Raw genomic sequence first — 27892 nt, 5'->3', positions numbered from 1 at the left:
CAGAGCTGGGAAGGCATGGAGAGGTGGGGAGGGATGGCTGAGGGCCCTATGGCACAGCAGGAGGCCATTGGCACCCAGTTAAGGGTTATGCAATGGACACTTGGTCATTGCAGGCCAGGCCAGGGGTGCACATGGCCATTAATCCTCCTTTAATATGGTTTTGGTATTTACTGACTGTGGTAACTGTTGCATTAAATCAAAATTAAATATTTATTTTGGAGGCTTTACAGAAGGGCAGAGGAGGATGTCCAGAGAGGAAGGTGCAGGTTTGTGGGTGCCTGGGTGGGAGGGCAGTTTTGGGGGTGAGGAATCAGAAGGAATCAGAGCAGCAGTGCAGGGACGGCCTTGCCACCAGCATGGGGATGTCCCCAGGTGCTGTGCCAGGCTGTCACTGCAGGTGAGGTGACAGTGGCATCTCCACTGCCTTCGGCCCTTTGTGAGCTGCTAAATTAGAGGGATGCAGAGGGCTGCCAGGGAGCCTGGGCTGATAATCAAAGGGGAACAGGCTCTGCTTTACATCTGGGGTTTTATCCAAGACTCCAGGAGGGCTGAGTCTGCTCCTCTCCCCATGGCCGGGTGGAATTTGGCATTAACTCCTTGTGTCCTGCAGCCTGGCAGGAGCAGGCAGCACTATTTCACTATTTCATGGTACCACCTGAGACTAAAACCCACATCGGGAATCCTGAGGTTTGGGGAAATCTGGAGCTGGGAGGCAATGCCCAGATTTTGGGGCCAAATCCCCTGCTGGAATAGCAGCTCCCAGCCACAGGAGCCAGGTTTCTGGCTGCAGCATGGATGTCCCGAGGCAACTTCCCTGGTGCCTCCGGGCTGATGGCTGCTGGCTTGTTTGGGGGTTTTACCCACCGAGGAGAAACCTGAATGTCCCTGTGTGACCCAGCACTCTCCTCCCCGTCCCTGACACCCATGAATCTGGGACAGGCTGGCTTGCAATTATCCCTGGATTAACGACAGCTAATTTAGTTTGAGCCACAGAAGCTCAAGTGGATCGATACGGGGTGAAGAGTATGAAGGAGCAATCAATAGGTGTTTAGAAATGCAGAAATGGGGCTGCACATCCCTTTGGGATGAGGCTTTTGGGGCTGGGAGGGAGCGCTGGGGACGTGGCAGTGAGTGACAGGCGATCCCCGGGGCGATGCTCGGCACAGCTGCGGCTCAGCACAAGATTCCTTGGAATTGGTGCAGCTCAGCAGCCCCGAGGCTGCCGTGACAGCGGCTCCGCGGGATGCGGGCTCGGCTGTGGCAGCCGGGGCCACTGCCGGGGCCGGTGCGCTCGCCCAGCTCTGCTGAGGATGTCACGACCTGCAGGAAACCGGTTCGGTGTTCAACCACAATTTGGATACGAGCTGGCTCGGGCCACCTGCAAGGTGTGCACCAACCGGGGCATCCCCATCACAGCGGGACGGGAACCGGGATGTGCCAGTGACCTCTGGGGTCTCTGTGCTCCCGTGGCCACCAGGGAGGGTTTGGTCCTTGTCCCTCGTGTTTCCTCCTGGCCTGGCAGCCGGGCACGAGGCAGGCTCCTTTTTCACAGCCCGTGAATATTTATAGCAGCCTATTAAAAATGGCCACTGCATCTCAAATTAGTCACGGGATAGAGGGATGGGATGGGATGGGATGGGATGGGATGGGATGGGATGGGATGGGATGGGATGGGATGGGATGGGATGGGATGGGATGGGATGGAGCAGGATGGAGCAAGGGATCCCTGTCCCTCTGGGGCTGCATGAGCAGCTCTCAGGTAGTGCCTCTGGACCAAGCCCTGCTCCCTCTCATCCTTCCTGGGAGCCTGCTCAGGGTGCCAACAGCACCCAGATTTCCACACCTCTTGGCTTCTCTTCCTCACCATCTTCTGCTTTAAAACTCGTGTTTTAGTGGCTGTGAATGAGGTCTCCATCAGCTGAGGGCTGTGAGAGCTGCTACCCCCACCACATGCTGGGGATGTGCTGCCTCTGGGATGCAGCCAGAACAGGTGTGTTTATCTCCCAGAAAAGAAAGGAAACCCATGTTTTGGTGAACAAATAAAAATTAAAAGGGAAAAAGATGGAGATAAAGCTGTTTCCCATCTCCTAAGGGGTTGGCAGGGATAATAAAGAGAAGAATCTAATTTAGAGGGAGTCTGCAAAGACAGAAGTGCTGGAGGGGTCCTGGCTGTAGTGTGAAGCTGCAGCCTGAGCATCAATGGAGCAAACCTATGGGCATGGGATGTGCCCTGGCAAGAGGGGGTGTCCCCAGAGTGTTTGGAAACCCTTCAGCCAATCGGCAGGAGCTAAACTCTGGCAGGAGATGGGTTCTTGCTTTGCTTTCTGTGGGCAGTGCTGGCGAGGAGCTCAGGGAGGGCCCAGTCTGGGAGGTGGGATGAGGAGGAGGAGGAGGAAGAGGAGGAGGAGGAGGAGGATCCTGTGCTGGGAGCAGGCAGGCAGAGGCAGCGAGGCAGAGCAAAAGGAGATAGGAGACGAAATTAGGAGGTAATCAGACTGGAAACACACCCTGGGGAGAGAAAGCACTGAAGCACTGAGCTGGGTTAAGCCAGGTCAATGCAGGGCAGGGGTTCAGTGTCACTGTCACTGTCCCTGTGACTGCAGGGCTTTGGCAGAGTCCCCAGAGGGGGCTGGGGTGGAGGGTACAGCAAGGGCCTGGTGTCCCTTGAGGCTTGCAGAGCTGAGAAGCAGAGGCAAAAACCCCTCTAGGAAGGTGCTGTTCCCTCTCCACACCTCCTCCCCATCCTCCTGTGCTCTTCTGGGCTCCCTCATCACATGCTAATGAAGGTCCTGGATGCTGCCACTAATGAAGGGCCAGGGCTTTGATCGTCACCACAGATCCTTCCCCTGCTTCTGGATGAGATCCTGTGGCACTAATGAAGTCCCTAAATCCCTTTTATCTCCCAGGACAGCCAAGGGGAAGGGCTGCAGTGCCGTGGGGGTCCTGCAGCCTCCCCAGAGGAGTGCAGCACCCAGGCTCCCCCTGAACCCTATCTCCATGGCAACACTGGGATGCTTCTGCTGGATACTCTTAAAGGCCACCAAGGGGAATCCCAGCAGCCTGGGAACTTTGGCAGGGTCAGGGAGAAAATGTCTGTCTGCCTGTGTGCTCTGTCCACCCACAGCAATATCCCTGGGGATACTGCTCAGAGGCTCTGCTTGATCCCAGCAGCAGCCACTTGAAACTCACTCAGTCCATGCAACCTCTCCAGTGATGACGAGCATCTCCCAGAACAAACGATTCCAGAACTAACCCCAAAGGCCTTTCAGCCCCTAATTTTCCATCCCTGACCATGTCCTTAGTTTGGCTTTGATGAGCCAAGGGATAGAGAATCCCAGCATTTCTGTAACACAGCACCAGTGCAGCCTTTGGCCCTTTAAATATATTTTCCCTTAACATCTGTCTTTCCTTTTTACTGTGGTTTTTATGACCAGGCACAGTCAGATTTAAGGAAACACAGCCCAGGCACGGGGGGCTCAGGAGTTCTTGTGGTGCATTGGGAGGGGGAAGGCTGGGGCTGTTTCAGGTGAATGCAGGAGCTGGTTAGCAGAGAAATGGGATCCATCCAGCCTTCCCTGAGGGTTTCCTTCAGGATGTCTTAGGGCAAAAATCAGCCCTGCAGAGAAAACACATTGCTGTGTTGTTGCTTGCTGGCTGGGATGGAGGTGTCTTGAGGGGGCTGCCCTCCTCTCAAAATTGTCCCCCTCGTTCCCCCAGGCTGTGCACTGGGGAGCTCAGGCTGTTCCCCTTCATTTGTTGTCATTTATCTATAATTTAGAGTGGGGTTTAGTTATATTCTAATTGAGTTTCATGTGTCACAGCGTGTCTCAAACAGAAAATAAAATATTTAACAACCTCCACTGGTAATAAAGATTCACATTTGCCTCATTCTGGTTCACAGTACATGAATATTCTGCACCACACTCTGCAGGTATTAACTTCATTCAGATTTCTCCCTGGTTATGCAATATAACAGTAATGACAGAAGCCAGAGCTTAAAAAAATTATAATCAAAACCAACAACAACAAACCAGTTTGATGTCATTAACTCCCCTCTGATGGTTAGGGGAGCATTAATACGTTCCCTTTCATTGCTGGCTCCTCTGTGTGTGCAAGTGCTCTGTGTCTGCTCACACTATTATGGGCAGGAACTGGGGCAGGAGAAGGGCAGGGGCAGCTCCAGGGCTGGGAGAGATCTGGTCTTGGAGGGCCGGGACCAAATTGGCCTGAAATAAAGCCAGGATTGTGTCTCCACACTGCTGCTGCTTGAGTGGGGCTGTGCATGAGATTGGATGTGGACTAAAGCATCCCTGGTCCGTGCTGGGGCCAGGTCAGGGCTGTCACAGCTGGACACCTAGGGGGTGAAATGGGTCAGGCCCATGGTGGGGGGAAGCCCCAGGTGATTTTTGGGTGATAGCTGGTCCCCATGAGGTGAGCTGTGTCTGTCCCAAGAAAGCAGGACATGGGTACTGTGGGAAAGTGGCTTTTGGGGAAGGTTTTGGCACTTGCTGTTCTGAGGGTGACTGAGTGCCATAGCCAGGTCTCATGGGGACTTGCCCAGGGCTGTGCTGAGGGACATGAAGCCACTTGGGACACAGTTGGGTCCAGGCTTTGATCCTGTTGATGTCCTGTGCATTGCTGTGGGGCTGCTGGGAGGTTGGTGTGGGGCACCTGCCAGCCCTTTGCCCCATCCCTGGGTGGTCTGAGGACTTGGGCTGTTCCTTGGAGAGCTCCCATGGGAAAAGCTGGGGTTGTGATGCCCTGGAATCTCCCAACCCACTCATTATCCCAAGAAAAGGGAGGATGCAGGGAGAGACTGGTCTGGTGCCAGCGTGCAGAGCATGAGGAGTGGCATGGGGCTGGCACTGGACTGCCCTGGTCCTTCACAGCACCACATTCCCCACAGGGCAGCAGGATCCCACCAGCTCTGCCTTCTCCCAGCCTGGACCATGCCCCTCCTGCACCTGAGAATCTCATTTTGTCCCTGTTGTCTCTGTCACCACGGGCTGGGCAGCCCCAAACCAGGGCTTGGCTCCCTCTCCCAGCCACCGGCCGGGTTAACCCCAGCAGCTCCTGCAGCCCCTGGGTTCTGCAAGGTGATGATGATTCATGCCAGGGAGAGGCCACACAGGCGGTATGACCCAGCTAAAACGTGTGGAACTGGCTAAAAAACACCCCAGGTGCCACCAGCACGGCCAGGAGCTGGCACAGGGCAGGGACCACAGGAGCTGTGGCTCGCTCCTGGGGCTAGCCAAACTCACCCTGCTCTGTCACCTGTCACACCACATCCCTTGCCTGTCCCCATGCCTGGCATGGCTTTGGGGCGCTGCCTCTGTTGCCTGGGTTCCCGTGCATCCTGTGAGCTGCTGAAAATTCAAAGTGTTCTTTTAATTATGTGCCATGAGGAAAGCAGCCTCGATCTTGAAATGAGACTAATGGGATCAACAGGATATTTGCGGTGGCAGGAGCCCAGAATCCGTCTCAATATATCTTTAAAAGGGAAAAAAATTCAGGTTTCTCTATGAAATAATAACTAATAACTTCTAAACAATGACATCACCATACACATCTCTGCGATTTAGAGATGCCTTTCCGATGTGAAGCGAGAACATCTGCTCTCTGCTGGAAGGAGGAGGAAGGTCTCCTCATCATGAGCCAGTCCTCACTCCCATGGCTCTGCAGCTCTCAGCTCCTGCAAGAGAGTGACTGGTGAGCACAGCCTTCAGTGGGGGTTCAACAAGCCACTCATCTGTGCCTGGCTTTCTGAGAGTGTCAAAATCAGACTTTTCTATCCAGGAAGGCTCCCTGAGTCTGCATGGACACATTGCAGGATGGGATTTGGTCTGCACTTGCCCCAGCACTTTGTTCAGCATCTCATCCCAGCAGAGCCACCTGTGCCCCATGTCCCATGTGAGGGTGATGAGATGCACCCCAATTACCCCCAGGTGGCACAGAGAACTCCAAGTGCTCTTGGTGATGTAGAAATTATTTTAGGGCCAAGTGAGGCTGACCCCACTCCCAGTGTGTTGCAGGACTCTCAAACCCCAACCTGGGCACCTCTGCCTGCAGCCACTCAGGTGCACTGCCCTGCATCAGCCACCCCCACTGCGAGCTGCTGGCAGGCTTTGTCATGTCCCACATTATTTTTAATTATATTTTATTTTAAAGGGCTATTAATTACAAATTAATTTCACAGAAGAGGCCTTGTATGAAAAAAAATCAGGAGGAAAGGGGTAAAAAAACCTCTGTTTTTCACATCAAGGGTTGTTACAGGTGAACTGGAAAATGAATAAAGTTGAGAGGGGTTAATTGGTTTCAATCCAGTGAAGGAGCAAAGTTTGGGGTGTGTCAGGGCCAGTGGCAGCTGGGGTGCCTCCAGTCCATGCTCCAGCCCCATGCTCCTGCTTAGTGGGGACTCAATGAAAGCCAAAGAACTTGGGAGAAAAAAAAGCAAGAAATGCAGATTTGAGGGGGTTGAGAGATGGCTTAGAGCACAAGTCTTATGAGGAGCAGCTGAGGGAGCTGGGGGTGTTTATGCTGGAGAAAATGAGGCTGAGGCAGGACCTTATCACTCTCTACAACTGGAATGAGGTTGTAGCCAGGTGGGGGTTGGTCACTTCTCCTGGGTAACAGCAAGAAGATTAAAGGAAATGGCCACAAGCTGTGCCAAGGGAGGTTTAAATTGGATATTAGGAAAAGTCTCTCTACTGAAAGAAAGGGTGATCAGGCATTGGAACAGGCTGCCCAGGAAACTGGTGGAATCATCATCTCTGGAGGGATTTAAAAGGTGTGTACATGTGGCACTTACAGATATTGTTTCGTGGTGGGCTTGGCAGTGCTGAATTAATGATTTAACTTGCTGATCCTGGAGGGCTTTTCCAGTCTAAGACATTCTATGATTATAGGCTTGGAGGTGTGCTCCAGCCCCTGGCACTGCACAAAGGTGCCCACTCAGGAGAGGGATCTGAGGCAGCAGCAGGCTGGGATGGGGAAACCTCATCCACGGTGTGTGCTCAGTGGGGTGAGCCTGGTGTCAGGGCAGGGCTTGTTCTCCAAAACCTCAGAGCTGGCTCTGCAGGGGCTGGGCTGAGGCTCTGGGTGCAGGGGGAGAACAAGGCAGAGTCTCTAGGGCACTGCACAGGGACCTGCCTTCATCTTGGCTGGATGCAGCAGAGTTTATTTTCCCTCTGGATGGAAGAAGCTGTGGTGAATGTGAGAAGATGTTTAACAGGGACAATATCCACGAGGTTGGGTCCGTGTGTGCTATCTGGGCCGGCTGTCTTTGTGCCTCTGTGTCAGAGCCAGGATGTGGCCACTAAAACACCCAATGTGCCCAGACAGAATAGCCTGCAAAGGGCAGTTCCCTCTCCTCTTCATGTATTCTGGAGGTAATAGAGGTTGTGAAAGGAAATGTAAATTTTTTAAAGATGGCGGGGGCAGAGAGATTTTTATTATAAATTATATTTTTACTATAAATTATGTTCTGAGCCCCAGAGCTGAAACGTGGGCTTGGGTCAGCTCTTTCCAGCTCAGCAGAATGAGCCACGTTGGTGCTACAGCCTCAAGCAGCTCAGCCCTTACAGTTCCCAAAACTCAGGCCGTGCTCAGGCATGGATTGATTGTGTACCAAAAAGTCAAGGTGCAAACATTGATCACGTAGGAAAGTGCTGGTCATCAGCCAACAATAAGCATTCCCCAGCCTAAATTATTAATTCCTTCATGCACGTCAAGCAGACTGTGCTGGTCACAGACATCCCCCTAGCACAGTGGTTGTGCTTCATGCCATAGTATATATTTCCTCCAACTACTTGTCTGGCTTTTCACTTAATAAAGATTGAGAGAGACAATAAGAACATTCATTAAAGAGGAAAAAAAAAAAAAAAAAAAGATGAAGTCCTGCTTGTGGCCTCTAGCTGTTGGTTTTATTAAGCTTCTCCCAGATCCTCCATGGTGGTTCCTGGTGCCAATTCCCAGCCCCTGCGGTTTAGGGATGCAGCACCAGACTGGGAATGGCATTGATGGGATAACTGGGAAGATCAAGAAAGTGTCTGGATGATGACAGAGGGAATTAGCAAAAGGATCTCTTGGGGGAAAGCAGATGTTTGGATGGGGTTATGAGGAGTTAAGGTGCTGGTTTGTGCTGTATGAAACATGGGGTGGGTCTGTTGCTGTCCATAGGGGGGAAAGTATTCTTTGAGCTGTAGGAACCGAGGATGGGAGCATCCCAGCAGGGCTGGGGCTGGGAGGAGCAGCCAGGTCACTGGAACAGGGAGGACAGGGAAGCAGGGTGTGTGTGGGGCTGGGTTTGGTGCGTGTCTCTGCTGTGGCTGTGTCAGCTCAAATACTGTGAGTGGTGTTTCTCAGGGGGTCAATTCACTGATGGGACAGCCAGGAGCTGCTTTGCACAGCAAGGACTCTGATCCCACAGAACTGGCTGTCACTGTGGGGTGGGGGGGCAGGGGCAGAGCAGATTTGCTGCTCTCAAAGTGCTCTTGCACAGCACTTGAGTCTGTGAATTGGTCATGGGAGGCCTGCTCTGCCCCCAGATTGTGACATCTGAAACAAAATGTGTGTTTTCCCTCCAGTTCCAAGGCATGAGAAGAGCTTTAGACCTTGTTGTGATTAATAACTCAGCCCTGAGCCATATACTATATGGGTTCCATCTATAGCTCCCAGAACTGATAGAAATATTGTCCTGCCTTATTAAAATCACCCACAGCTACTGCAGCTGTATGTCAACAGCAAAACAAATAGTGACTGGTTCCCATCGGGCTGGAGCCTCTCTGCTGAGGCTGTCTTCAATCCTCCTTCTGCCAAAGTGGTTACAGATGTAGGCTTTCACTATTGCAGCTCAGAGTAGCTCCTGTATGGCTGATTCCAGATCCTATTACCATGCTGGAGCCAGAGCCATTTTTGGTGAGCATCAGCTTGGCTAAACCTCCCCCTTGACACGGAATGTTGCTCACAATGCTTTTCCTAGAAGGATTGCTAAGGAAGAGAGTGCAGGGCTGTGTTCCCCCCAGAAACCTCCTAAACTGTGTGGTAGAGCAGAGCAAGAGGGCTGTGCTGGAATGAAAGTGGGGCTGCTTCCTCTTCCTCCTCCTCCTCAGGTGTCCTTGTCAGGGATCTGCTGAGTAATCTGGGGCTCATCTCAACTGCTGCTGAGGGCATGAGTGATGTTGTAGTGCATGAATCCCCTTCCTCTTGACTCTTCCTCCCCGTCCACAGCCCTAAAATTCCTGCAACTACTTAAGCTGTCCCTAGCTCACCCTCATCCCTTCTCTCCTGTGTTATCTTTGGTCTAATTAGAAGGCCAGGACTGTGTGTGTGAGGTGACTGTGACCTCGTTAGTTCCTTTTGCTGTATTGAAATTTCTACTCATTTACATCCCAAATCCCTAAATGTGCAGCTCTGGTCTCCAGGGTCACTTCTTGCTGCTTTCCATCCTTCTCACCCAGGCTCTGGGCTAGAGCTCTGTTCCCTGTCCTTGACAGATCACTCCACTTCTGTCTGGAAGCTGAGCCCCCCTTCAAACAAACCCCCTTGTTTGAGGAAGACAAATTCCTGGTCTAGCCTGGGCCCAAGGGAAGGGCTCCCTGGGGAGATGCCTGGGCTAGGGCAGTGCTGGGAATGGCTCCCACCCCGAGACAGGGGTGGGCAAATGAACATGGTGGCTGGCTCTGGGTAATCATCCCTCTGAGATCCACAACCACGAGCTCTCTTCCCCTAGCAAGAACAGCTTTTTAGTTTAGTATTTCCTCGTGCCAAACTCATGTTAGGCTGGTGGTGCTGGCTTGATCCTCCTTGGGTGCTTCACTTTAAATTTAGGCTTGACAGATCATATATCCTCTTCCTTTTTTCCTGTCCTAGTTGAATGCTATTGGAGATGGGAAGGTTTGCATCGTCTCTCCTGTGCGATGTTGGATCCCTTTATAGGGCAGGTATCTTCTGAAGCAAAATGCTTTCAATTCTCACAGTGAGCATAATTCTTGAAAATGTATGCAATAAACAAAATGAGCCAAATGTAATTAAAATGGAGACAGCATATAATCTGGTAACCCACTTAGAGGCTCAAAGCTTCAGCTTTAAAAAAATGTTTGCTCCAAATCCATTTAAATAAACAGACCGACACACAAAGGCTCTCTGTACATTATCGGGATACAAAGAGAATCGGATCAAAAGCAGCTGTGACCAGGCTGTACATATGTAGCGAGGAAATTGCTTGATCTAAGACTGCACCTTGCACATGCAAATGTGTTTGTGGACCTTCCCGGGAATTGCATTTGCACCACAGCTGAGCTGTGGGGCTGTGCTCTGCCAAGGAGCAAGGGCTGGTGCGTGCCCCACTGCGGGAGGGTTGGCTGGGGCTCAGGGAGCTCTTGGTGTGCTCATGAGATTTGGCTGCTCTGTGCTCTGGCTGTGGCAGGAGAAGCCAAAGACAGCGGAGCTCTGCCCCTTCTGTGCATACACTGCATCCAGAGGGGGGAATCGCTCAGAAACCTGGGGGGAAAAAATGAGAGTCTCTGTCTTTAGCTCCTGTGTCATGGGCTCTGTACTCACCTGGTATCACACATGCCACGTGCTGTCACACCTGTGTCCCTCTGGACAGCAGGAGGGTCTCCTGGGGGGCTGTGGGATTTGAATCTCCTCTGCCTGGACACTATCGCTCACAGCTCTGCAGCAGAGCCTGACTGGCCTTGAAGTTTTGCCAATAGCCATGTGATTTGTCTCGGGTTGGACAGCACAGGCTGTGAATCCAAGATCAAGTGTGCTCCTAGGCCAGCAGGATTTGGCCAAGAGAAGGCATTTTGGGTCAGACAGGAGCATCTGCCTGTTGTTCTTGCAGGTGTTTTGGACTAGCTGGAGCTCTCGGGAAGGACATGCTCATTTTTATATAAATATGATGGAGCGGCTCCTGGGCAAGGGTGAGAAAGCTGTTTCTAAAGTGGAAAAAAAATTCTAAGCATTTAGAAGCAGGGTCCTGGCTCAGCCTGGGGATGTCAAAATGCGGAGTGCTGGCAGAAAATCCTTTACTCGTGTCCCGCTGGAGGAAGGTGTGACTCGGCAGTGGCCGGCCGTCCCCTCGTTCGGGGCCGTGTGTCCCCCGCCTGTCGGGGCCGGCTCCCGCCGCGCTCGGGACTCGCACCGGCAGAGGGAGCTCCGGCCGCGTCCTCCGAGCAGGGGGGACCGGGGGGACCGGCTGCTCCCATGGATGAGGGGTGATGGGTCCCCTTCTCCTGCTCGGAGCCGAGCCCCTCTGCGGGCTGCTGGCCGGGCTCGTGTACCCAGCCAGCCTGGGGGCGACAGGCCGGGGACGGGGTGACCACTCTGGAGCAGCCGGACACTGGGGAGAGGGGAACGCCAGGCGGTGACCGACATGCACCGAGCCCAGTAGCGTGGTCTCGGCTCTCAGGCAGAGAGGACGAGGCAGAGGCAACCCCTGGGTACCCGCAGCAGGGCAAGCATCTGGTGTAAGGCTCAGGCAGCACTCAGGAGGGCCAATACCGGCTCCTGCAGCCCTCTCGGCACTTTGGCCTCTCCAGCCTTGCTCTGCTGGCGCTCTTCCCTCCCGCAGGAGAGACCGCGCAGGGCGGTCTACCCCCGCTACATATCTCTCTCTTGCGTCCCCCTGGCTTCCCCCTCTCCCGGTGCTGCAGTGTCCCACCGGGGCTTTCCACTCTTCCCCGCCTCCAGCGCTCTGCGCTCCGTGTCCCCGCAGGGCAGGGGGTGCCCGGTCCCGGTGCCCGGGCGGGTGCGCCCCGTCCAGCCCCGCCGGGGACCGCGCTGCCCGTCCAGCTGTGCCCCCGGACGGACACGCTCAGTAGCCAATGGCGAGGCGCTGGGGGGCCGCGGGCGAGCCCCCATTGGCGGCGGGGGGAGGAGGAGCCGGGACTTGAAGTTGGAGTGAGGGATCCAGCTGTGCGGAGCGCTCGGCTCGGCGCGGCCGCCGCGGGAGCATCCTCCGCCGCCGCCCGTCCCCGGGGCGCCGGGCAGCATCCTCCCCCTCACCGGGCAGATGTTGGGGAGCAGAGGGGACAGGCAGAGCCGCTAAGGGCGGCCCGCCCCGCGGGTGGGGGCCAGCACCGGCAGCGGGGGCCGCCCCGCCGCCGCCTCCCTGCCCGCGGCTCGGGCGGCTCGGGCCCCCGAAGGCACGGCGAGGAGGAGCTACGGAGCCCGCAGACGGCAGGGCAGGACGAGGGGGGCGGCCCGGCCCCGGCGGGGGGCGAGGCAGTGGCTCGCCCGGCCATGGCACCCCGGCGCTGAAGCCGCCCCGCCGCAGCCCCCAGCCCCCCGGCCCCGCCATGGCCGCACCGCTCTAGGCGTCCCACCGGCTCGCCCCGCGTCGCCCCGGCTCCCCCGGGGCCGCTGGCCAGAGGATGGACGAAGATGGACCGCGAGCGGCCGAGGAGGATCCGGAGCCGGGCAGAGCCAAGAATTTCATCCGCCTTAATGACCTGTCCGGGGCCGGGGGCCACTCGGGGCCGGGGGACAGGGAGGCGGGCAGCGGCGACTCGGAGGCGGAGGCGCTGCCCTACCCGGCGCTGGCCCCCGTCGTCTTTTTCTACCTGAGCCAGGAGAGCCGGCCGCGGAGCTGGTGCCTCCGGCTGGTCTGTAACCCGTATCCTTTGCAGGTGTTCGGCGGCGAGGTAAGCCCCACGGGGCCCCCACGCCCCCGGAGCGGCCGGCAGGGCGGGGGACACCTCCCGTCTGGAGCCCGCAGGGTGATGGGGAAGGAGCCGGGGTTTGGGAGGACCCGTCACCCGCCGTCCCCGGGGGTAGCGGGGGACACCCGGCAATGCTCCCCATCCCTCCCCGGTGCCCTCCCGGGAAGTTTTCCCGGCTGTTGCAGGGGCTCGGCGGTCCGTGCCGTGGTGCGGGGCTCTCCTCCTGCGGGGCTCCCCTCCCCCGGCCGCCCCGCCGCGGCTCCCGCGGGCTTCAGCGCTCCCGGTTCCACCGGGACCCGGACTGGGAGCTGCTGGGGAACAGCCCCGGGCATCGACCGTCTCCGGTCCCGCTCCCCTGACACACTGGGAGACCCTAACCCCGGCGTCTTGCCTTGCGGATCGGTTCTTTCTTCCTCACCCCGCTTCTTGCCCATTTTTGGCTCCCTGGTCCCTTCCCTGAGGGTTTGCGAGACGGGTATGGAGGGAGGTGGAGGTTTTGGGGGGTTGGGTTGCTACCCAGCTCCAGGGTCCCTAAATAATTCAGGGTGCTTGAGGCCCGTTCCCTGCAGTCCCCCGGGGGATGCTCCTGGGTTGGAGGGGTTGGGGCAGGGTGGAGGTCACGGTCCCGGGTGTGCATTGGCCAAGGGCAGCTGTCTGTCAGATCCTGGGGTGAGCCACGACCCCCTAAAGCCTTCTGATCTTCTTCCAAACCCTCTATCTGCTCTGGCACAGGCCGAGCCGCTTTAGTCAAGTTTAAGCTTTCAAAAGAAGGGAAGAAAAAAAAAAAAAAAAGAAATAGAGGAGACAATAGAAAAATTTCTTCTTTCCACAGTCTTGCTGTCTTTACAGCTTCCCTTTGGAGTTGAGTTGCAACCAGCACATGGCTTTTAGCATTCCGAGTATTTTACCATCCTCAAACTCCAGTTTCATTTATCATTTGCAGAAACAAAACCCCGAGATGAAATAAAGTGTAGCGGTGTAGCTCCCAGCAGGGGCTGGTGCAGGAGGGGCAGCGGCTTCCCGGGAAGTTCCCGCGTCCGTGCTGAGCTGCCGGTGCGAGAGGCAGGCGAGCAGGGCTGGGCAGCAGCCCCACATCTGGAGGGGGAGAGGCTGTGCAGCAGCAGGGAGGACATGTTACATGGCACAGAGCACCAGAATACCCTGTGCTAGTCCTTCTCCGCTCCCGGTGTGCGGGAATTGTTAGGGATTACATCTCAGCTGAGCTTGGTGTGCTTTGGGAAGAGCGGTGAGGGTCTGCTGGAGTTGTGAATATTGTTTTACTTGAGCTTCAGCAATGATTTCTCTGATAAACAGGCTGCCTTCTCTCCTAAAATGTCCCCCAGGAGGGAAAAATCCAAGATTTCTCTTCCCAGTCATGAACACTCTGAGCAGCTTCTCCTCAGATCTCTCTCAGACCAGCTAAGCAGTTCAAAGCTGCCTCTATTTAAACATCTTAGGAAATCGTGCAACTTTGTGAAGCCTTCTGTTTTGGAAAGAAATATTAATGACAGGCTGGAAGTCAGTGTGTTCATGTTGCCTACTATGACTAATAATATTTATGATTGCTGGTTTAAATATGTTTCCAAGTCTCTCTGTTTTGGGGTTTTTAAAATTATTTTTAATTCTAATTCTTTGAAATTATGTTTTGAATATGATGTTAACACCTGCATGTTTTAGTGTTTTCAGTAAAATCCCCCACCCCAGTAGCGGCTTGAAATGTGTTTTCTCCTCTGTGGCTGCAAAAACAAACTGACGAACTTTTGTCATTGGAAAATTAGTGGTACTAATTAGGTACCATCAAAATTAGGTACTGTGGGCACCTGCAAACACCACTGCGAGCCGGGGAGGAGCATTAAGTGCAGTCCCACTAGTTGAGATTTTTGTTGCCAATTTTTCACTTGTTACTGACAGAGAAAGGATCTTGCTTGGAGTCCTGGGGCCACGAGGGTGATGCTGTGGATCTTTGAGTCATGTGGCTGCATGCAGCTGTTTGTTTTCAGGGTCACTGACCCAGAATTGGGGGAGTTTATTTAAAAACAACACACACACACACACAAAAAAAAGTAAAAGCAGTTCAGTTTTCAGACGAGAGGAAAGCAGTAGCTACATTAGTACCTGCACTGTGTCCCATCACTTGCTGAGCTGTTCAGCAGAGCATTGTCTTGCTCATCCCTTTGCCTCTCTGTCACTCCAGTGCTGGAGCTGAGCCTGTTCTTGTTCATATTTATTACTTTTATTCTTTAGTGTGGTGGCCCTTCTCAGGCTGTAACCTTCTATGAATGGTGCCCCAGTGTTAAAACCATGTTATCACGTTGCTGGAAAGTCTTTGCTGCCCTGCAGAGGAGTGACAGTTCTTTGGCTGACATGGCTGGTGAATCCTGCCCCAGCTCCAGGCAGTTTGGAGCTTTCACTGCCTTCTGTCACTCTCTCAGGTGGCTTTTACCTTTCTGCATTGGCCCCTGCAGAAACTGGGTGGGAGGACTCTGGTTTGAGCCGTGCTTGTGGAGATGCAGAGCTTAGGGCTTTTCCAGGCAGATTTCTGGTGCTCTAATCTGACTGATAAAATTTACTCTTGATGGGGCATCAGGAGGAGGTGCAGGACCCACTCTTGCCCAGGAAGGACAGTTTGTACCTCCAAAGTGCAGCTGGAACTCCTAGGATTCTGCTCTATATCCCTGCGCAGGCAGTTTGTGTGGCTGTGGTACCTGAGGTCGGGTTAGGGGAGGGTGATGGTCGAGGTGCTGAGTATCCAGCAGGGATGCAAAGTCCTATTGAGGTGTCTTTTGGGGGTTTTCTGCCATGTTTTTGTCTAGAGCATCCTCTGCCTGGGCCAGGGAGCTCTTTCTCTTGCTCTCTGGAGCAGAGATGTGGGGTACTGTGTTGCTCTCCTGCTCCTCCTCTCCCTTAGGGATAGAAAGAGGTCATGAAGTTTGTCCTGATCCAGAAATTTTCTAGATCCTGAAACCTTGGGATTTTTAACTCTAAACATGTACCAGATGGCAAACCTGTCTTCCCCCTCCACTCCATTGGGGTCTTTGAGTGAAAACCTCTCTGGGAGCCATGAGGACCTGAGGGGACATGACAGCCTGCATGTTCCTGATGGCTTTAAAGTGGAAGGTTCTTCCCTGGGTGAGAACTGCCTGGGTCAGGAGGGAAGAAGGAGCAGGGACAAGCTTAGTGGTCACAGTGCTCAAAGATGAAAAAGGCTGTGGCACATGCAGGGGGTCCTGGTGTGCATGCTGGCAATGCTGTGAGAGGAGAAGCAGGAGCCTCTGATGGGCAGAAAAGAGGAGGCAAGCTGGTTACTTGACTTTCACTTGTAAAATGAAAGCACCATGAAGGATGGGAAGATGAAAGGCTGTATCAGGGTCTGTGCCAGGCTGCTCCTCTGATCAGAGACAAGAAACGAGGCTATTTCTTGAGAGTTGTGGAGTGATTGAAGAGCGGGGATGGAGAAAGTGGGGAGGATGCTACCACTTGGCATTAAGAGCTCTGAATAGAGAATAGCAGTGTAACTGAAAGGGCCTGTGATATCTATTGTAGTACTGAAATCTGCCTCATCCCCCACACCTGCCTGCCTGCAGAGCTCTGCTGCCTAGAGAGCAGCACGCAGCAACGGGGCACTGCAAAAACCTGCTGGAAGGTGCATTCCTGGGGAGATGTACCCAAATTGGCTGGAATCCTGTTTCTTCCTCCTGCTTTGGAAGGTGAAGGGCAGCTCTGCAAATTCCCTTTCTGGGAAGGGGAGGTTTGGGTGGTGCTGGGAGGAGTGCTCCCATCCTGCCTGGCTGCTCTGCGGCACAGTCCCTGGGACTTGGGGTTTGGGAATGGCTTTGGCCAAGAAACATAACTTGATCCTGCCACAGAAACCAGCCCTGCCTTCTGTCTGCAGTAAAACAGAGAGAACTCTTCCAGCAGCTGCCTCCCATGGCTCTGCTCACTCCCCTGTGGGGAGAGGTGGGTGACCAAAGCTGGGTCCTGGGGAGGTGCTGATTGCCAACTCCTGTTGGAAGTTGCAGATGCCCAGACACCCCCAGGAATGGGTCTGGAACCCCCATGGCTTCATATCGAGGTATAGCTGAGACCTGTACCAGGATGGCTGGAGCTACTGTGCTAGAGCTTAGCTCTTCATGGAAAGCAGTACTGGCCCCACTGAGGGCACAGCCAGCCCCTGCTGAGCTCTCCCTGTGCCCTGGTCTGTGCTGGAACCACTCTGTGCTGCTCTGGCTGGGTGCAGCTCTCCCATGGGGCATGTCCGTGTGTCTGACTGCACCAGAGCCAGGACCCTGCTGCCTGCTGGGGGTGAGACCTAAGGCTGCTGACCTGTGCTGTGGTTTGGGCTCCCCAGCCCCAGCGGTGCCCCCCAGCACCGCTGCTCATGGGAATGAATGCCTGTGGTGAGGGCGGTGGGCAAGTGGAACCCCTGTCACCTTGTGGGAGATTGGGGTGTCCTCACCCCCTCCTCAGCCGTGTCACCTCATGGGGAGAGCCACACGCTGCTTGTGCTGCTCTTTGAAGAGTGATGCAGGGTTAGAAATATTTTAATTTTTTTTGTTATCAAAAGGGTGTGTTTTTTTGGGCAAGTGCACGTGGTGTCCTTTACACTTCCATACATTTGTTCCAGCCTCACTTCAGAGTTTAACAAAGCAAAACGCTTTGATTTGACAGGTCAGACCTGAAATGGATCTTGTTTTAATTTAAAAACCCCACAAAGGAGCCAGAATCCATTTGCTTCACCTGTGTCTGATCCATCCCAGGGCACCTGAGCTTGTTTCTCTCCCATGACCCAGTTTGCCTGCTGGTGCCTCCCGCCCCTCCCTAGACAGATGGAATTTCTCCCGCTGTGGCTGAGCCTCTACTGTCTCTGTTCCCCATCCCTGGCTCCTGACTTGTCTGGCTCAGGGGTCTCCCACAGCCCCTTGGTCCTCCTGGCTGGGATGGAGCATCCTGCTGCTCCAGGGCAGGTGCTGGTGCCTCCCTGGGCTCATTCCAGCTCCTCTGTGATAATCTCAACCCCTCCCCTTTTAGCAAGGGCAGCACAGGGGGTGCTGTGGTTATTCCCCTCCTCCCAGGAGACGAATCACTGCAAATCCTCTTCCCTGCTGCTCACAAACCTTTCAGGAGCTCAGCAGGAGCAGCAGGCAGTGTTCGCTTCCCAGAACTGGGTGCAGTGGCCAGCATTCCTCTCATCCCTGCTTCCCTGGAGGAGCCAGGAGCAACTTGATCCTAATCTGGGTGACACCTCATCTCACCAGAGATCTCTGGACATATCCATGGCCCAGCCGTGCTGGCAGCCAGGTGCTTCCTTTGCTCCCTGCGTGTGGATGTGTTTTTTAAGGAGATTCTTCTGCGAATTCCCCCTTCCAGGCTGTTGTGTCACATCTGGAAGTTTGTGTAGGAGTTTATCCAAGTGCTGGAGTACAGCGCAGATTTTTCTCATTTAAAAATCATAGGCTGGCATTTTGAAGCAGGCTGGGGTGGGGTGGAGGGGGGGGAGGGAGGGAAGGGGAGAGGGAAGCTGTCTGCCAAAAAGACTGGAGCAGAGGAATCGTAATGACTTCCAGAAGTTTTCTTTCTTTCTTCCTTTCTTGCTTTCCATCCCTCTCTCCCGGCCCACAGACAAAAGGGCAGGCCTCATGCAGCTCGTGGTTATGTCATCCTGGCTGGGAGGGCTGGCCCCATCCTGCCTGGGGACCCCACGCTGCTCGGGGACAGCTCTGCTTCGGCTCCTTGTAGGAAATCCGGAGCACTTTCTCCCATGTGGGGTGGGGGGAGCGTCTCTGGAGACTGGCTTGGTATCGGTTCACAGAATATTCTCAGCTGGAAGGGACACACAGGGATCATCTCCAGCTCTCAAGTGAATGGCCCCTACAGGGTTGCTTTTCATCTGGGGCCAGGAGCCAGGGCAGGGTGGCTGGGAGGAGACCCCAGCTCTCCCCCAGCCCCTTATGCCCAGGACAGGAGGGGCAGACAGGCGGGTGGTGATTTGGGATGGGGTTGGACCACCCTAGGCACTCATCCATGGGGCTGACGTGTCTCCCATCAGACTCCTGCTCGCAATTTGATCGGCTTTTGTGTGCTCTGCCCTGTTCAGTACTGCGGGCTGTCGGAGCCAGCCTGGAAATGCCCAGGATTTTATGATGCAGAGAAAATTTTCTGCTTTCTTCTCCCCCTGCACCCCCCGCAGAAGTGCTGAAAAATGCTGCTTTCTCATTTTTATTTTAATCTCTCATTTTGTTTTTTTTCCCCGTTCTGAAAGGACCGAGTTTCAGATTACCCCAAGTTCCCTGCCCAGGTTTCTCTCAACTCTCTTTTTTTTTTTCTACTGTTTTGCTGGAAGGCAACAAAACCTTTGGTCAAAATGAACCTCCCTGATGGTTTTTTCACTTGGATCATGAAATCATTTTCCCTTGGCAGAGGACCCATGGGGAGCCTTTGCCCCCGGCAGCTTTGCTGGCTGGAAGTAGAGTCTGAGGGAACGGCGCCATCCTTGGGGAACTGTGGAAGGAGCATCCAGAGTCAGGTTGGGAGGGCTTTGAAGCTTCACTGTGGTTTGGACAGGGTTGAATTTCCTGGTTAACTAGGAGGCCTAAGTGTTTCTGGGTTTGTTAGGAGGCCAGATCGTGGCTTTCCCTTCCCCAGTGCCTTGGCTCTCTGCTGAGCAACCTAGATGTGAAATGTTCCCTTTGGATGGTGATGCACGCAGAGGTTTCCCCCAACCTGGGTTCATTTGGCTTTAGCTTTCTCCAGCCTTGGCCTCTCACCCAGGAATCTGGCCTGGTGCAAAGAAATAAAAATATTAAAAAAAAAAAAAGAGGAGGAAATTCTCATGGTTTTATATAACGGAGTGAGTAACGACCGGTCGTGCTTTGGGATGCTCTCACATCTGCTTCCTACCAAACCCTCAGCAAAGAAGCTTCGAGCAGATGGAAAAAACACATTTTTCAGCCTGAATGTTTGCTGAGAGAAGCTTTGAGGCTTGCTCTGTGTGCTGGCTGCCGTGGTGCTGGTTAGTGCCTTACGGGAAAGGGGCTCTTGGGGTGCCAGGAGCAGCATCCCGTGCCTGAGGTGTGGCACGGCTGGGCAGGTCCTGGCAGGAGCTGTGGCCATGCACACGGAGGTGGGACCAGGACGTGCCCGTGACTCAGCCCTCAGAAGTTCATGGGTTTAGTCACAAGTAGATGGAAATTGTCTATTGGTTTGGCTCCCGTGCCTGAAATGTTGTTTTGGTTGGGATTTTTAGCGTGTTTCCTAGGCGCAAGGGACTGGTGGCTGTTTGGTGTTGGGTTTTTTTTGTCACCTGTGTCATCCCAGTTTTCTGTCTCTCTCTGCCGAGATGCAAAATCCAAGGGTGAGGGCAGGAGAGGGCTGAGAATGGGAACAAAATGCTAAAACAGGTGATGACTGAGAGCTGGGAGCTTGGCATAGACAAGCTTATAAAAAAAGGGGATTTATTTACTGTAATCTAAGTGCTAGCCCCACACTTAACGGGTTCCTGGTGCAAAGCATCCTTACGTTTATCTCTAATTTGATTCTCTTCCAAGAGGTTTCCCTCAGTGCATTCCCTGAACCAGCTTCGAGATGCTCCCTAACCCCGGGGGCTGGAGGCAAACCCGCAGCCAGCAGCAGAGGAGCAGGGCAAGGGGACTCACAGGGATTCACCCACCTTGGCAGCCCAACCACCTCGGGGGGTTTATGCCTGCAGGATTTCCTGTGATTCATACCTTAACCAGGTCAGGTTTCTCAGTCTCTCCTCCTGTGTTATTGGCTGCCTCTCTGCTCCCTCCGGAGATGCTGGTGGCCAGAGCAGCCCGAGGCAGAGCCCTCCCCTGCCCAGATGGCGAAGAGGCCTTGTTAATGATTTGTTAATTCAATTAGAAAGTGCTCATTAACCTATGGCGAGGCTGAAGCTGCCTTCTGGAGGGCAGCGCTCACCCCCATGCCTGCGACTCCTGCTGCCAAAACATTTATTTGGTGTTAGGCTGCCAGCCATGCAAGTAAAGATGTTAATCATGAATAAGGTTCATTTTTAACTCCGGGTTGAGACTAGACTTGGGAAGAACCCTGCTCTGGGGAGGGGAGAAGGTGGTGGGAGCTCTGCTGTGGGTGGATGTGCAACTCCCGGGGCCAGGCTGGCTCACTCCTGTGGAAGGGAACAAATATCTCTGCTCCTGCTTGGCCCCGGGTCTGCAGGAATAAAATGTTCCTCCTGCTGTGGGTGAACGAGGCTGCTAAGTACGTTTGATGGGCTGCTCTTTAAGCAGCCTCCTCCGCATCGGTGCTGGCTGCTAATAACACAAATCCCAGGTCTGGGCTGGTGGTCCCTGTGCCTGTGTTGGATGCAAAATGTTTTTAATTTGGGAACCGTCATGTCTAGATAGCCTGGCTGTAGCAATTCTACCTTAATGGGAGAAAACAAACTCCAGTAAGAATGATAAATAATGGAGCCCTCTGATGTTCCATTGAATTAATGTTTATCCGGGCAGATAGAGAGGAAAGGAATTAAATTAATATCTGACTTGTAACTGCTACTGTATGTGATTATTGACTTATCTTGCTTTGGAGGGCCATAAATATGTCTTGGGATATACCCCTGAGACCATAATCTGCTCAGGATCACTGTGCAGGTCTGTCTCTGATGTTCCTTCAGAGATTCATCTTGACTTCTAGGGTCAAAAATCCAAATTCCTCTGACAAAGGACCCAGCCACATGTGGAGGGGAATGCGTTTGCAGTATATGGCAAGCATGCAGCATAAATCTTGAAGGTCTGTGCCTCGTATAAATGGCTTTATTGTTCATGATCCATGGCTAGCTCAGCAATGGAGGGTGTGGAGCCTGATTCAACTCTAGAGAGATGCAGGTGAAGCTTCTTGGCTCTGGAATTGGGATGGATCACAGCTGGAGCCTCATAATCTTATCCACTGCCTTTCTCCCTGTGCCTAGGATTTTGTGCCCCTTAGGCAGTGGTTTGGGGGTTAAGGATGACTTGGGCAGATAAGATGGGCATCTCAGCCTGCCCTTCAGTAGCCCTGGCCCAGGACTTTGGGTATCCATGAGCCTGGGGAGAGGGGTGAGCTCTTCCTTTTCATCTCTTGATGCTGTTTGGATGCTCCTGTTGATGACCCAGTGGATGTGAGGTGACCCCAGGCACCCCAAACCATGCTGGCCATGGGGTGGCACAGGGCATTTCACAGCTCAGTGTCCTGGGTCAGCAGCTTGGGAAACTGATGGGTGGTGGCAGCAAGGGCCAAGCTGACCTGACATGATCCCCTCATGAAGCTGAGCTGTGGCAGGATGTCCTTCCTCTAGCTGAGGTGGATGTTTCCACTTCTTGGGCACTGTTTTCTGTAGGGGATAACTCGCTGCCTGTGTGTTCACCCCATTCTGTCACAGCCAGTGTTAGTGCAGGAGTCTCCAGGCTGTGAATGGGGCTCTGAGCCCCAGCTTCCTCCTCTCTCACCCATTGCTTCAGGCCCTGCTGCCTGGATGGGGCACTGCTGTGGTGAGGGGATTTTTCAGGATGCCCCTGTTTTATCCTTCCATCCTGTCCCTTAGGATGGTGCACTCCCTGCCCCACAGCAGCCCCCTCCAGACACCAACATACTGTTCCCATGGGAGCAATTTCCCCTGCTGTGGGCAAATCACAGCCCCTTCTTCAGAAACTGCTCATGGCAGCAGTACAGGGGAATCCTGTCTTATTCCAGGAAGAGAAGAGCAGAGGAGCCCAAGGCCAGCACGGGGTACCCACAGTGAGGGTGGAGACACTTCTGCCTTCATCTCAGTGAATGGGCTCTGGCTTCTCCAGCAGTGATGTTCACATCTCAGCTGGGTTCTGGGCTTGGCTTTGTGCTGGGCTTTGTTTTCTCTTTACTTGTAGCCCCATGAAGCCAGGCTGTCTCAGCTCTGGGAACTCAGAGGGTTGAGCAAGTGGGGGTCAAGCTGCAGATCTTGTGGTGAATTGGGGGACAAAAGGAAAGTACTTTGCAGTGTCTCCCCTCCCCCCCTGCAATCTCCCCCTTTCATCTGCTGAAAATCTTAATTTTTTTTCACCTCTGGTTTGGGATATTTTTACTATTGCCTGGATTTTGCATGGGGGGCAGGCTTTAGGTTGGGGGGCTGTGTGTGCACTGAATCTATTCAAGGAGTTGTGATCTCTGCGTTTCATTTTGCAGTTCAGCTGGAAAGATCTCGTTTCCAAATACACCCACACACAGGCACAGCAAGAGAGGAGAGCGCAGGGGAGGGAGGGAGCTGCTCAAGGGGGATGGGGCAGCATGGCAGGGCTGGGGCCATGGAATGGGCACTGGGAGCCTTGGCAAGTCTGACTGGGAATGGTCCACAGCCTTTATCTGAGGGCAGGAGATGCCACTGCCCTGTATCTCAAGGCCATGCAGGTGCTTGGCTGCTCTGTGAGTGCCTATGGCTGCTTTAGTCCAGAGCAAAGAGGGGCTGAGAGGAACAAAGGTCCCTGAGCAGAGCCCTTGCCCTGAGCCTGGCAGTGGCCCTAAGAGCATCTGGGGGAACTCCAGGGCAGTTTTGGAATTGCCCACAGTGTACGTGTGTGTCCATACACACATCCCCATCATGGGCTGAGCAGAGCCCAGGATGTGGCTGCACCATGGTGAGACCTGCTTTTGCAATGGAAGAAGAGCAAAGGCAAAGAAAGAAGTCACAAAAGTCCTCTCCCAGTGACCTTCAGGCCAAAATCATCTTGTTTCCAAAGATGACCCAGTGCTGGAGTGATTCCTTTAGTCTGTAATTCCCAATCCACGCTCCCTCCAGGGCCTTCCTTGCCAGCCAGGGCCTGATTCCAGCTCTTGGGTTCTGGAGGAGCTGGTGGTAGGGTGGATGCATCCTGCATCTCTCAGTGCTGTCAGGGATGGGGTTAGTGGAAAGCAAATGAACCTTCATCCTGGTGGGCATCTAAATGTGCAGCAGAGGGTAAAAGTGAGGAGCTGAGCAGAGGGGGACTTGGTGGTGGTAGAAGATTTTGGAAAGACACCTCAGTCTGCCCAAGCTGGGAGCTGACAGTAACCTTGCCTCTACATCAGTGTGCTGGGGCAATGTGGGGGCAGTTACCTGGGCCCCCAAATCTAAGTCCTTCCCTGGTTTTAGGGCTTTGGAGCAGCTTGGAGTGCTGGGGTGTTCCACAGGTACCTGCACTCCCACCCAGCTTCCCCTGGGGCCCCTTGGGTGGATGCTGGTGGCACTTCCCAAGCTCAGCCCCCGCACACCGAGTCCTTCCATCACCCCTTCAGGTCAGTGTGTGATTTTTTCCATCGTTCTGCAGCGGCTGAGCTCATACAACAATATTCCCTGGGCCAACACCGCTCCTTTTTGAAGTTCCTTGTTTTGGTATTCCTCAAGCTCCGTATCCTCAGGCATGAAACACAATACCCTTGGCACTGGAGGCTTTTCCTGACGCCGTGGCTTTGGTTATCCCCCACATCCTTCTGCCAGGTGAAACCACTGCCCAATCCCTGAGCTGCTGCTGGTGGATGCCATCACCTCCCTAACTCATCACAAAGCTTAAAAGGTGGTAAAATAGGATCCTTTGGCCACCTTGGCATGCTACAGCAGTGGAAAGGCAGCCACTGGAGCGTGCTTGGGGCCGTGTTTGTCTTAGCCAGTGGCCACAACTGGAGCTGGGGCTCTGCCAAGCAGTGAAAATGCCAGAGCAGTGAGTTTATCCCACGATGTTTGATTTGTGGTCACGGTGGAAGCTGGGTCGGGAGTGACAGTGGAGGATGCAGCAGAAAAGAACAATTTTGAGACAGTCAGAAAAACATCTCATGGTGCTAAAAGTCGGGATTTTCTCCTTTGTTTTTCCTCCCCCACTGCTGGCTGTGCTGGCGGCGAGGTGAAGTTTATGGGAGAAATAGCGAGGTTCTGGGAAATATTTTGCCTCGCTTGTATTGTTGAATTTTATTTTCTTTTTCTGGCAGCGGATGAAGGAAATGGGAACACAAACAGCTTGGCCGGTGGGGTATTGGTCCAGAATCAGCCTGGGCAGCGAGAGGCTGCTTTGCTGGGGACAGAAAATACTCGAAAGCGGACGGGGCTTTCATTGTTTTCATTCCTCTCCCTTTCTGTCCCTGTGCTCAGCTGGCTCTTAGGATGCTGTTAAACGAGGGGTGAACACATCCTGCTGTTAAGGCAAAGATGTGCGTTGATGCTCCTGGCCTCCCGTGTGTTTTCACTGATTAAAATCTTAAATTTTTCCATTTTTTACAAGATTTTGGGTTTCTGTGCCGAGCTGGAAAGTCTCTATGGCAACTGCTACAGGCAACTTTTTTCTGTAACCCTTTTTGGGTTTTCTTGGAAGACAGGGGGAAGAGTGTTTCATGCTGGAGCATCAAGAACTACTTGAATACCCCAAGTATTTGGGATGGTGAGTGCTGGGAGAGGAGTGGAATTGAAATACAGAATTACTTCATGCCCATGAAGCCAAGGGCCTGGGTCCTCACTGGGCCCCTCTCCCCCCTGCTAATTATAGTATTTTTTTGACTGTGGAGAGTGCAGAGTCCCATCCACCCCCACTTCCATCCCACCCCAAGGCCAGGGGCTTCCCACTTGGCTCTGTCATTTCTGGAGGAGTTTAGAGCCATTCTTGGAGTGTGATTGCAGCAGTATTTCAAGACACAATTAAAACCTAGGCCTTTTAGGAAAAGTTGCAGCATGTAATAGAAAGGAAACCAGCTGGGCTAGATTGAAGTATAATAGGTTTTGGGAGTAATTTTTAGAATCCTATACTGTAGGTCTTTCTAGAAAGATACTATACAATTTAATAACATGTTATATTCCTATATGTTATATTTAAATCATCCTATAGTATCGTGTGGGAGGAATCTAATTTTCCACTACAGGGTAATATACCTTTCTATAGGTTTTTGGTTGTGTTACTTTTTTTATTTTGGTCCATTGGAGTTAAATGAAAAAATTACATCCTTCCTAGAATATCTAACAGAATGATGAGAAAATAATACCCTTAATTTATTTAATAGAGCATGTGAGTATTTTCCATAAGAGTTTATATAGCTGCATAAAAACCCATTTAGGACCTGTTGGGGAGGTGATTTGAGATAGGATGGAGATGGGTTCAGATGCTGTCCTGGCCAAGCAGTGTGGGGGCTCTGAAATGGGACCTGGGACTGTCTAAAGGGGGAAAATTTAAAAATAAATAAAACCTAGGACTTTATTGCATCTCTATTTCCACTCCTAGGATGCAGTTAGAGAGATGATCGAGTGGTGTGTGCAGGGCTGTGGCATGAACTGCTGGAACAGGTTGAGACTGGGGGCTGGATCTTGTGCCAGGGGCTGGAGAAAGGAGCAAGAAGCTCTCCATGCTTGGAAAAATGGGCATTGGAAGTAGCAGGCAGGGGCTGTGCCACCCTTTGGGGCTGTTTGCAGGGGTTGAGGGGGGCAGGAGGGTGGTCCATAGCAGGGTGGACAATGCTCTTGTCTGCATTTTGCAGCACTGCTTTGTCTGTAAGGGCTGAGTTCTGTGGTGGTTTTTCCCGGTGACACATGGATTTGGCCATACCAAATCCACCATACAAAGTGGGGCAAAGATTCTCTGTGGGTGGTGTGGCAGGGTTCAGTGGGCAGAGAGCAACTGGGCCCTTCTGAGTGCTCACCCTGCTTTGTGGGGTCTGTGTCAGCTGGAACCACAGCAGGAAAAGCCCGTGGCTGGGATGCTCTGCTCACCGATGGAGAAGGCACCCCATGGGCTGGGGCTGTGTGACTCTCCATGGAGAAGTGCAGGACTGGGCTCCCTCTTGGAGCTGCCCATCCCTGTGGTGTCAGGGACCTGCGTGGCCAGGTCCCCACTGGATCCTCGGGGACTGGTGCCATCCCAGAGAGACAGAGAAGGGAAAAGTGGTGGCCTTGGTCCTTGCAGGTCCCCAGAGGACAAGCACCTTTTAATAGCCATGGCAACTAATAAGCCCTGCGTGGTGATAGCCCTGCTGTCTCCATGGAAACGGACCGAGTATCACATAGCAACATGTGCCTCACGTACCCATGGAAACGGCCCGGTAGCTTTACAGCATCCTCTGTTAGATCTCTGCTCTGGGAGGTGGTGGTGGGGATTATCCCGAGCTGAACCCACCGCTGCGGGAAGGTGGGGCTGGGCTGAAACCGGGGAGGAGGGTCCCCAGGGCTGCAGGAAACCGGGGGCTCTGTGGGAATCAGGCATGTAAGGTGCCCCAGGGGCGGTCCCGTGGGGTGTTGCCGGGCTGATGAAGGTTTGGAAGGTGTTTGCTATCCAGTTTTTGTCTTCTTCATGAAGACAAAATGAAGGGGGGGCGGGGGGGGGAGTGTGCGTGCAAAATAATTTTAATTTGAATGTGATAGGCTTTGGGTTACTGAAGGAGAAGAAATATAAAAGATGCTGGAGGGCTGGAAACCACCTCACCACAGGCAGAATGGTGTCACAGTAAGATACTCACAGCTGGGTTTTCTTTGTAGTTTCTGGAGTCACCTTGTCCTCAAGCTGGAGTTTTCCAAGCCACTAAAATGAGGTGTAGAGACTGGGAGTGCCCCTCCTCAGTGGGCAGCACTCAGCAAGGGGGAGGCAGCAGGACACACGCTGGCTCTCCAGGCAGCCTCTGCCATTTCTTGCTCAGCAGCTCATTAACCAGCCTGAGATGTTAGAGGTTAATTAGGATTTGTAGCTGGCGAGTTTAAGGTTTTGCTGGGGTCACACCATGCTGAGGTTCGTGTAAAACACTGTGGATGTCAAGTTTCCTACAAGTCTGGGTGCAGCAATTGCTCTGAACTGCTGTAGCAAATGCAGCTTTTCTCAAATTTATCCACTAAGAGGCTGAAAATTTTAGGAATTCATTTATTTGGAGCTGTTGGAGCATTTCTTGCAAATGCATTTCTTCCCCCATTGTCGCGATGTGTTTTTAATGGGAAGCCTGCATGGACACTTAAGAGTATCCCTGGTTTCTGTAAACATGTGAATAAATGTGATGGGTTTGGAAAGGTTTACAGGTTTGCTGTTTTAAAGGCTGCGAGCTAAGCTGTTTGTTTTTTGTTTTTTTTTTTTGTGAACTTTCAGACCTACCTATTGCCTCTTATTTTTTTTTTTTTTTTTCTCACAGCTTTTGTTTGGTCTGTGGGGGGCTGGGAGACACCTTTAGGTGACACCTTTAGCAGTGTCCAAATCCCTGTTGGTTTGGGGAATGGGAGCTCTGACTTTGCTCAAGTGCTTTTTGAGTGG

At 53.2% G+C, this 27892-nt stretch overlaps 1 protein-coding gene across 24 annotated transcripts in view; it reads left to right on the top strand.

Moving 5' to 3' along the window:
- Nucleotides 1–12352: 12352 nt before the first annotated feature.
- Nucleotides 12353–27892, top strand: part of CACNA1G (calcium voltage-gated channel subunit alpha1 G) — a 142048-nt gene continuing 126508 nt past the window's right edge. For all 24 annotated transcript variants that reach the window (XR_015807857.1, XM_088176774.1, XM_088176785.1 and 21 more), the window contains exon 1: nt 12353–12619. Coding sequence is in view for 23 of the 24 variants with exons in the window: in XM_088176774.1 (XP_088032900.1) it covers nt 12378–12619 (242 nt within the window). In the remaining variant the exon portion in view is untranslated. The remainder of the gene's footprint in view (nt 12620–27892) is intronic.

The sequence above is a fragment of the Sturnus vulgaris genome, chromosome 20 (assembly GCF_052056855.1).
Source record: "Sturnus vulgaris isolate bStuVul1 chromosome 20, bStuVul1.hap1, whole genome shotgun sequence".
Taxonomy (NCBI): Eukaryota; Metazoa; Chordata; class Aves; order Passeriformes; family Sturnidae; genus Sturnus; species Sturnus vulgaris.
The sequence above is the reverse complement of the archived record's forward strand: the minus strand, read 5'-3'. Positions and strand labels throughout refer to the sequence as shown.